Source organism: Ranitomeya variabilis, chromosome 1 (genome assembly GCF_051348905.1).
Source record: "Ranitomeya variabilis isolate aRanVar5 chromosome 1, aRanVar5.hap1, whole genome shotgun sequence".
Taxonomy (NCBI): Eukaryota; Metazoa; Chordata; class Amphibia; order Anura; family Dendrobatidae; genus Ranitomeya; species Ranitomeya variabilis.
Genome location: NC_135232.1, coordinates 1,119,033,725 through 1,119,044,693, shown reverse-complemented (window position 1 = coordinate 1,119,044,693; position 10,969 = coordinate 1,119,033,725). Strand labels below are relative to the sequence as shown.

Here is a 10,969-nt window from a genome sequence, read left to right as displayed (position 1 = left end):
TAAAGCCAGCAAGGCCACGGACGAGAGCACCCATTGAACCTTGTGTTTCCACACGTATGTATACTTAACCATTAGGAATCTAAGTGATCTATGTCTGTAGCCCATAATTTTCATAACTTTCTCCATCTTCCAAATAATCCTAGATGGATCAAATTGTACAACTCCTTTAAGCTACTTCTAATTATGGTCCATCTATTTAGAAGACCATAGATTACAGTATTATTCTCAGGTTTTTGCTGATGGACAGAAGACTATTTTATGTTCCGTGTATTATGTTTCACTTGTTTTCAGCATTATTAATCTTCCTTTGTGTGTGAGTCTGACATCACATCCTCTCTGCTGCCGAGACCCCAAGTGTGTGAATCTTGTGCTGACAGTCAGCGAGGACTGAAGCCCTGTAATGGTCTCTCACACTATGTTACCCATCACCTTCCTTCCAATTCTTCTCTGCCTCTTCCTATGTAAGTCACATTGATAATTATTAATTTCCATAATTATTTTGTAGAAATCTAATTTTCTTTTTCATAATCGATGCTAGTGATAGAGAATTCAACATGTTGTTTGTTGTGTTTTTTTAATATTTGTATGTTTTTTGTATTTTTTTTTTATCAACATCATTCTAAGTACTATATACTTCAAAGTAAGCTATTGCAAAGAATAATTTCCAAAAATCTGTAAAACGGCCTAAAATTCTAACCTTGCGAAATGTCTATTTGATGTCTGTAATGATCTATATTAAAAAATGTTTAAGCAGCAAGAATTTAATGGATCATTGTCCAGTGAAAGATTTTAGATAGATTTTAGATTTTTACATTTTTGAGAAATATTTTGGGGTCGTAAAAATATTTCTTACATATTGTATTTAAATTTAAATTAATTATTATCAGTGCACTATGGAAAGTAGAACAAATGTTGTTTTTTTCTTTTCATTGCATCGATTATTAATTTTTATATAATTTAATAATGTTTTTAATTTTTCCGCAGCCACATTATAATAATGATGATGTTCACTATTATTTTTAGTATTTTGTGTATTAGTCACTATTAATTATATAAAATTATATATATGAATATTTCACCGGAAAGAGGCGACTAAACACGGCAACTCGGAGACTGTCAGTAAGTCTCCCATTACTCGTTACATTGTCGATCAATACCTCCAGTTTGACAGATTCCAGGCCTATATAACATGGTTGATTTAAGAAAAAAAAAAATTCTGTTTGGTTTATCAAAAAAAGTCACAGTCATCCAAAATGTATTTACAGACACCCTAGAAAGCCATAATAAATCAATAAGTTTATTATTGATCTTTGTCTCCTACCCATAATTCTGATATGAAGGCATCATCTCCATTCACTATGAACTGTAAAAATTATGATAATTACCGACATAATAATAATCTGTATAATTTCTTACAACAAAAAGTAAAAAATTTACAGACGGGGGAAACATTCCCTATTTTGTCAAACTGTCCAGGGAATTCTGCAACTTGAATATATAAAGACAGTAAACATATAAGGGCCGGATTTATTATTATCATTGCATTTGCACCTTTTTATCGTAGATTTTTCACCTGATGTTCATTTGCAATCTTTGTTTTAATTTATTTTATTCCTCTTTTAATTTGCTTCTTTAGCCTATTTTATATGCGCTCGCCTATTTTCTGTTTATGTTCAGGACCGTGGGCGAAGTTGAGGGTTCCAAATGTTTTTGTTTGATTCATCAATTGCAAGATTTTTTAAAAATAAATCTACGCAATTTGGTCACAAATGTACTTTGGTGTTTCCCGGAGAACTTTTATGTTCAGATGAAATCTTTGCACAAAACTTTGCAACATTCAAATATCTGTGAACCACATGGGCCATTTTAAATAATTTGATGCCAAAAATTTTAAAAAATTTCATGAGTTTTAAAAAAAAGTGTAATTAAATTTTATTTAGTTTCCTGATAGGAGAGTTGTTCCATTAAAGAATATGACGCGTGAGGGACTAAAGTCGATAATACATGTTAGGTAACAGAAAGATTGTCAGCCAGACTGGCCATATTTGGCCAAGGTTTGAGGAGGTGGTCCTGACCCTCACAATGGCAGATATTAAGGGGGAAATTGAGTAAGCAAGTTCATTCTTTACTCCTGGTGGGATCGCGAGAAATAGCTCTGTTTTGGAGCTATGGATGCTTTCCTTAAAGCTGGCCTTAGCAGAACTACCAATCTGTTAGGAGTCAGCTGAGAATACTACTACTCCAGCCAGAACCATTATTGGAACTGCCAATCAACTTTTTTATTTAATTAACTATTAACCCCCTTCATGACCCGGGGTATTTTCGTTTTTCCGTGTTCGTTTTTTGCTCCCCTCCTTCCCAGAGCCATAACTTTTTTTATTTTTCTGTCAATATGGCCATGTGAGGGCTTATTTTTTGCCGGACAAGTTGTATTTTTGAACAACATCATTGATTTTAGCATGTTGTGTACTAGAAAACGGGAAAAAAAATTCCAAGTGCAGGGAAATTGCCAAAAAAGTGCAATCCCACACTGTTTTTTTGTTTGGCTTTATTGCTAGGTTCACTAAATGCTAAAACTGACCTGATATTATAATTCTCCAGGTCATTACGAGTTCATAGACACCAAACATGTATAGGTTCTTTTTTATCTAAGTGGTAAAAAAAAAATGCGTTTGACAGCGGCATTTAACTAGTTAATAGCGGCGGGTGAATCGCGATTCCACCCGCCGCTATTGCAGGCACATGTCAGCTGTTCAAAACAGCTGACATGTCCCGGCTTTGATGTGGGCTGACACATCAAAGCAGGCGATCGGACCTCGGATGTACTATCCCATCCGAGGTCAGAAAGGGGTTAAAATTAGAAAATACATCTAAATGCTTATTATATTTACATATAGGTTTTTCCTTAATAGATAATTTTTGGACTTGCATCCAAAAATTATCATTTCATAAATGGCAAATCTTCAATCACAATACCCTTTAGCCAAGTGTGAAAAATCAGAAAAAAATTAGAAACCCAAAGGACCAAGATCACATTTGTCATCCTTTTATACCATTTCTGCTTCTATAGGAAACCTCCAGTGATTATTTTAATTTAAAATGATTTTTTGGGGACTGGTTTGTCAATATAATAGGTAAGAAATGCCAGGGACTAGGAGTGATCATGAAAACTACAGCATTTGTAAGACAATGTAGAGTTTTGGGTTGAACTTTGGCAACACGATCATTATAAATACAATTCAAAAACGTCTGTGATAAAAAAAACATAAAAGGTAAATGTAAAGTGCGAGTAGTTTTGTTTACTAAAACTCTGTTGTTTCTCAAACTGAGATGATTTCCGAGATGGGTGCATGGCCAAAAGAGCCAAGTATTTAGATAAATAGGGAACTTGTATGTGATAACTGTTGGCCGAAAGTCAATGGAAGATCTCGGTGGTAGATAGACTTATTGGAAAATTTCAATTACTGTACTCCCTAGTATTATTATTGTTATTTATTTAAATAGCACCATTAATTCCATGGTGCTGTACATGAGAAAGGGGGTACATACAGGGTTATAGATATCATTTATAGTACACAAATTTACAATGACAGACTGGTACAGAGAGGAGAGGACCCTGTCCTTGCGGACTTACATTCTACGAGATACTGGGAAAGAGACAGAAGGTCGGGGATGCGGCAGCTCGGGTGGTTGGTGAGGCGGCAGCTCGGGTGGTTGGTGAGGCGGCAGCTCGGGTGGTTGGTGAGGCTGCAGCTCGGGTGGTTGGTGAGGGCGCAGCTCTGGTGGTTGGTGAGGTGGCAGCTCTGGTGGTTGGTGAGGCGGCAGCTCGGGTGGTTGGTGAGGCGGCAGCTCGGGTGGTTGGTGAGGCGGCAGCTCGGGTGGTTGGTGAGGCAGCAGCTTGGGTGGTTGGTGAGGCGGCAGCTCGGGTGGTTGGTGAGGCGGCAGCTCTGGTGGTTGGTGAGGCGGCAGCTAGGGTGGTTGGTGAGGCCGCAGCTCTGGTGGTTGGTGAGGCGGCAGCTCGGGTGGTTGGTGAGGCAGCAGCTCAGGTGGTTGGTAAGATGGCAGCTCAAGTGGTTGGTGAGGCGGCAGCTCGGGTGGTTGGTTAAAATCATTGTCTGCTAATAAATGTGTGGTGGACCCTCAGCCACAGCGAGGTCCATCAGAATTGGAGACTCTTATAGAGTGGCCCTCCATTTTGCCACTTTTGTTCCTTTCACTATGCATCCATATGTTCAATTAGGACATCAAGACAGACAAGAGTTGCCGTCGCAAGACAACCCGTGTAAGGGCATGTGCACACGACACCTTTTAAACTTGGGTGAACCCGCTAGTTTTCCAAGCAGAAGAAAAGTCTGGAGGTTTTTTTTTTTGCAGTAGTGTCTTTTGTGTGTTATTTTCAGTTGTTTCCTGAGTTTTTTTCCAACAGTTTTTGACATTGTCGTTTTTTGGAGGGTTTTCCCATGGTTTTTGTGAAGTCTTTTTCACTGTTATTTTCCAGCCGAAAACAATGAAAAATTAAGAAACTAATAGAGATTTTTTAAGCAAAAGCAAGTGAAAAATGCTCCAAAAGATGTCTAGGGGTCACATTTTTCAGACAATTTTGACATTTCCTATTGACTTGTATTGTAAAGTAAGGAACGCCTTTCGAGGACGGACATGTGACTTCTTGTAAAAGTTTGGCCTTTTTTAGAAACTTGAAGCTGTTAATTGACTTTCAAAAGCCTGAACATGTGCACAGTGAGTTGTTTGTATATAGAAATGTTTATTTTCATTGTTTGGGAGTCTGTGGGGTAACGTTTCTCCCTGTGGAAAGTGACATGCCTGTGTGAGGAGACTTATAAGCCATGCAATGCTCTCTCTCTCTCTCAGAGGGCAAGAGGAAATTTGCATATTTTATTCTTTTGACATGTTTTTTTCTGAGGTCAAATCTGCCTGAAAAAGTTGTTGTGTGCAAATACCCCACAAAACCATACATATACCATTGAAAACAATGATAACAATCCATCTTTCCTCTTCTGTTGGGCAAATCGGAGTAATTGCAAATTCTTTTATTTTGCCTCCTCTTTAGTGCATAGTATTGATTCTACTACTCCTCATAATCGTAATCTCAGAGCTAATTTATACCTGTCCATACCGAGGAATATTGTCTATAAATTCTTTTGTGATCTGGGTCATTTTTATCGTTTTGCTTTTATGCATTTTGGAGATAGGAACTTTTTTTGGTCTTTTTTAAGATAAGTATTTTTAACTATTTTTCTTATAATCATGATGGTTCATTATTCTCTTTTCCATTGGATGCCTTTGTTGAAATATTGAGTATATTTATCTCAGTCCCATAAAAAGGAGCAGAGCAGCCAATAGCTCCAGTTCCTTTTTTTATTAAAAAAATGAATAATAAAAGTAGTTTTTTTGTTTGTTGTTTTTTTTCATTATTATTTTGCTACAGAATACACCAGTCATCCCAAACTACAGTATTCATTTATAGCTTATATCTACACCAAATATATTTCTATTGATTAACATCTTGAAACTTACATTTCAGATTTATTTATTTTTAGTATTATTATTATTTATTTTATTTTTTTTTATCCTGAAGTTGGTTTTTCAGTTTTGATCTTTACATTTTTATTTGATCATTTTTCCATTTTCGCATCTACGGATATGTCCATCCTTACCTTTCTATAAAACTCTTTAAGGATTATAATTTCTTACTATACAACTTTAATCCATTCAATCGAGAGATGCTAATAAAACCATCCACAGGCTGCGATTTGTATCACCATCACTGAGTGGTCACATGTAGACAGAATATCACAAAATCGTGGGTTTTTTTTTGTTTTTTTGCTCAGCTCTCACCACCTATCTTGGGCTATATTGAGTCAAAAAGAAGGTAAGAAATAACACTTCATTACGGCCCGGTCCATTAGCAGTCCCCCTCTTCAACCCTTTGGACGCCCCCTCTAAGCTCTGACACTACAGGGAGTTGTGGCTCATGATCCCACCTGCTGATTATGAACGCAATACATAATAATACCAGTAATAATTAGATATTATTCTGATCACCAGTTTCCGATCCCATTTATTACATCTCCTCCAGGTACTCACCAGCTGAAGCTCACCAGCGAAACCTTGCTCCCGGTCGGTTCAAAACCTATGAAGTTGCATTGTGAACCTGAAGGCTCAGAAGACGCGAATGTCGGAGTCTTTTGGTTCCGTCATAAGAAAGGGGACAAATCTCCGGTATCTATTGTGTATGTCAGCTCCCCAGGAAGACCTACATATAAGGAGCAAAACGACAAAAATCGTTTCAAAGTCAGTGTGTCGGGAACACAGTACAAACTGGAAATTGAGAAATTCGAAGCGACAGATCAAGGAATTTACTACTGCCTGATCAATAAAAACTCAATCCTCCATATCAGCCCGGGCCTCAAGGTCATATATCCTGAAGGTAACCATATCCAAAAATATATATGTATATATGTATTCTATGAGAGTAATGGCCGCCGGTTCATTCCAGTCATACTTTTTCTTTACTATTTTTGCTAACACAATTTTATTTTATCATTCTGCCTGTAACATCATTCCTTTACATATTGTTAATATTTCCTTATTTTTTATACTTTTTTTTTTTGCTAGTTTACTATATTTTTTTTGTTTTTTATATATCTAACATTTTATAATAAAAACATTTTTTTTATGAATTTACTAATCATTTTATTTTTTTTTTGCTTTTAAGTGACAACACCCAAACCAACATCAACGAAAGCTCCTCCGGCGAGAACAACAGCGGGAGATTCGTGTAATTGTCCCACAGGTACGTGCCGCAAGAGACACTTGTTTTTTACTATGTGGGGAGGTGGGGAGCTGGGGGTAAATGTGACCTGGGCGCTCGGTGACTGGAAATGGAAGAGTCCACAAGTAACAATATCTTGGTCAGGGTGCTTCAAGTTAGGACAGAGAACTGAAATCTTCTGAAAACTTTTTATTATTATTATTTTATAGTCTGGTACCTGATAAAAATCTGTTATAAATTATCTGAATATCTATTTTATGGACAAGTACTGATGCAGTATGAGTTCTGCTATTTCTATAGGATCTGTAAAAGTTTCTATATATTTTGCACAAGTTGTCAGATATATCATCTCCATGATCAATCATTTGCCGCTCAGAGTCTCATTTGGATGTATGGAAGAAATATAATATACTAATATTTTGTGACGGTGCAAATATAGGCTACTCTTCGGATGTGACCATCATTTTCCTTCATCAGATAACTAGCTATCTTCTGTCTATCTATGCACCTTTTTGCACATGCCATGTAGGGGACACAGAGGGCATGTTAAAGAAGGTGCCCTGGTCAGATGAGACCAAAGTAGAACATTTTGAGTTAAATGCATAACGCTATATGTGGCCGAAAAAAACCACTGAAAACACCATCCCCACTGTTAAAAATGGTGGTGGCAGCATCATGCTGTGGGGAGGCTTTTCTTCAGCAGGGGCAGGGAAGCTGGTCAAAGTTGATAGGAAAATGGATGGCACTAAATACAGGGCAATCCTGGAGGAACACCTGTTAGAGGTTGCAAAACACTTGAGATTGAGGCATAGGTTTACATTTCAGCAGAACAACAACCCTAAGGCTATGTGCACACGTTGCGGATTGGGGTGCAGAATTTTCCGCACAAAATCCGCATCTTCTAACAGAAACCGCAGGTGCGGATTTGCAGTGGATTTGCAGCGGATTTTGTGTGGTTTTGATGTGGAATTAACGCGGGGGTTTGGTGCTGATTTTCTGTGGTTTTTACCCCTGCGGATTTCTATAATGGAAGGGTGCAGAAACGCTGCAGTTCCGCACAAAAGAAGTGACATGCACTTAATAATAATAATCTTTATTTTTATATAGCGCTAACATATTCCGCAGCGCTTTACAGTTTGCACACATTATCATCGCTGTCCCCGTTGGGGCTCACAATCTAAATTCCCTATCAGTATGTCTTTGGAATGTGGGAGGAAACCGGAGAACCCAGAGGAAACCCACGCAAACACAGAGAGAACATACAAACTCTTTGCAGATGTTGTCCTGGGTGGGATTAGAACCCAGGACTCCAGCGCTGCAATGCTAACCACTGTGCCACCGTGCTGCCCTCTTTTCAGTCCGCAGCGGATTCAGTGCGGATTTTTCCGCACCATTAGCACAGCTTTTTTTTTTCCCTATTGATTTTCATTGTACTGTAAATCACTGTGCGGAACACAGAATGACTGCAGACTCATTACAAACCTGGACAACCCTTTAATGCTCCTAACATAAATAAAAACATGAGAGTTAGTCAGTATCACAAATAACATTTATATCCAGGTACCTTATAGATGACGTCACCTCTGGAGCCGTTCTCCTTCTTTTCTTCATCTTGTCCAGATCCCATGATGAGTTTTCTCATCCACAGCCGTCTCTGCAGACTTCCATCTTCTTCGCTCTTTTGCAGAAAATCTCCACATGACGCCCTTAAAGATACAAGTGTCATTATAATGCTCCTGAATAAAAAAATTGCCCCTCACTATATTGTCTGCATAAAATATGACCCCCACACTGTCCCTCTTATGGTACATGCTCTTTACACGGACCTCCCCTTTCCATACTGGCCCCCTCTTCATACTGTCCTCTCACACTGTGTCCCCCTATAGGGCCCAGTATTTATACTGTACCCTCTCATCACACTCCCCCTCCTTTGTATACTATCTCCTCCTGTCTGTGCCCTTACACTGTCCTCCATGCTACGCATGCACACATCCCAACACCCTCACTCCCCGTACTCTGTCCACATACGTTTTTCACATCGCTACTCATACTGTGTCCGCATACATTCCCCCGTTTGACCCCAAACTGTCTGCACCCATCCCCCATACTGTTTCCTCATATATGCCCCCCCCATCTCCCCCTTTGCTCTTCATTTTGTGTCCTTAGATCTCCCCCACACATTAAATCCCCCCATCCCCATGACAAATCTCCCCCCACACATTCAATCCCCCATCTCCACTCCAATTCTCCCCACACACAATAAATACCCCCATCTCCACTCACATTAAATCCCTTCCCCACAATAAATCCCCCCATCTCCACTCATATTAAATCTCCCCCCCACAATAAATACCCCCATCTCCACTCATATTAAATCTCCCCCCACAATAAATCCCCCCTCCCTACTCACATTAAATCTCCCCCCCACAATAAATCCCCCCATCTCCACTCATATTAAATATCCCCCATCCAATAATATATCCCACCATCCCCACTCACATTAAATCCCCCCCATCCCCACTCACATTAAATCCCCCCACAATATATCCCCCATCCCCACTCACATTAAATCCCCCACACAATATATGCCCCCATCCCCACTCACAGTAAATCCCCACCACAATATATGTCCCCATCCCCACTCACAGTAAATCCCCCCCCACAATATATGCCCCCATCCCCACTCACAGTAAATCCCCCCCACAATATATGCCCCCATCCCCACTCACAGTAAATCCCCCCCACAATATATGCCCCCATCCCCACTCACAGTAAATCCCCCCCACAATATATGCCCCCCATCCCCACTCACAGTAAATCCCCCACACAACATATGCCCCCCATTCCCACTCACAGTAAATCCCCCCCCACAATATATGCTCCCATCCCCACTCACATTAAATCCCCCCCACAATCCCCCCATCCCCACTCACAGTAAATCCCCCCCACAATATATGCCCCCATCCCCACTCACAGTAAATCCCCCCCACAATATATGCCCCCCATCCCCACTCACAGTAAATCCCCCCCACAATATATGCCCCCATCCCCACTCACAGTAAATCCCCCCCACAATATATGCCCCCATCCCCACTCACAGTAAATCCCCCCCACAATATATGCCCCCCATCCCCACTCACAGTAAATCCCCCCCACAATATATGCCCCCATCCCCACTCACAGTAAATCCCCCCCACAATATATGCCCCCATCCCCACTCACAGTAAATCCCCCCCACAATATATGCCCCCATCCCCACTCACAGTAAATCCCCCCCACAATATATGTCCCCATCCCCACTCACAGTAAATCCCCCCACAATATATGTCCCCATCCCCACTCACAGTAAATCCCCCCCACAATATTATATGCCCCCCATCCCAACTCACAGTAAATCCCCCCCCTGCACCTTTGGTGTCTTCAGCTCCACTGGAGCACTTACCACCGCTCTGTGTCTCCTGGTCGATCTGCAGCTCCTGCTCTGCCGCGCAGGTGAGTGACGTCAGCAGCGTGATCACATGACCTGATCACGCTGCTGGCATCGCTCTGACCCGGCAGTCAGAGCTTCAATTGTACTCGCATCACAGATACGAGCACAATTGAACACTGGGAGCCGGCGCGCTGCAGCTTCTCTGTGCCGGCTGTCAGCTTGACAGTCGGCACAGAGAACAGCTGACTCCCAGTGTGGGGGCGGCAGAATGCAGCCGCCGGGGGAGACACTGCGGACCGCCGCTTTAGGCGGCCCGACTGCGCCCGCGCCGAAAATTTGCATGTTAAGCCACGCCCCCTCCACAGCCACACCCCCTCCACAGCCACACCCTCTCCACAGCCACACCCCCCAATTACTAATTTATATGGCGAAGGCAATAAAAAATAGACTTACCAGAAAGCAGCATTGCAGGAGAAAGCAGCATTGCATTGCAGTAATAGATAAAATGAATTCAACCTAAAAAAGTGAAACTATTATTATTTGCCATCCCCAATACAGTGTGATCCTAAACATTTATTCACTTTAGTATGATACATTTGTGTATATTTGAGGATACACCAGAATAAGCAGCGTACATTATATGTGTACATGTGAGGACACACCAGTATACACCAGTATAAGCAGTGTACATTATATGTGTACATGTGAGGACACACCAGTAGACACCAGTATAAGCAGCGTACATT

General features: G+C 40.7%; 1 protein-coding gene across 1 annotated transcript in view; it reads left to right on the top strand.

The window, feature by feature from the left end:
* Nucleotides 1-416: 416 nt before the first annotated feature.
* Nucleotides 417-10,969, top strand: part of CD8A (CD8 subunit alpha) — a 33,146-nt gene continuing 22,593 nt past the window's right edge. Inside the window, exons 1-4 of the mRNA XM_077280246.1 lie at nt 417-461; nt 5,850-5,890; nt 6,098-6,448; nt 6,737-6,814. Coding sequence (XP_077136361.1) covers nt 6,154-6,448; nt 6,737-6,814 — 373 coding nt within the window. The 5' untranslated portion in view covers nt 417-461; nt 5,850-5,890; nt 6,098-6,153. The remainder of the gene's footprint in view (nt 462-5,849; nt 5,891-6,097; nt 6,449-6,736; nt 6,815-10,969) is intronic.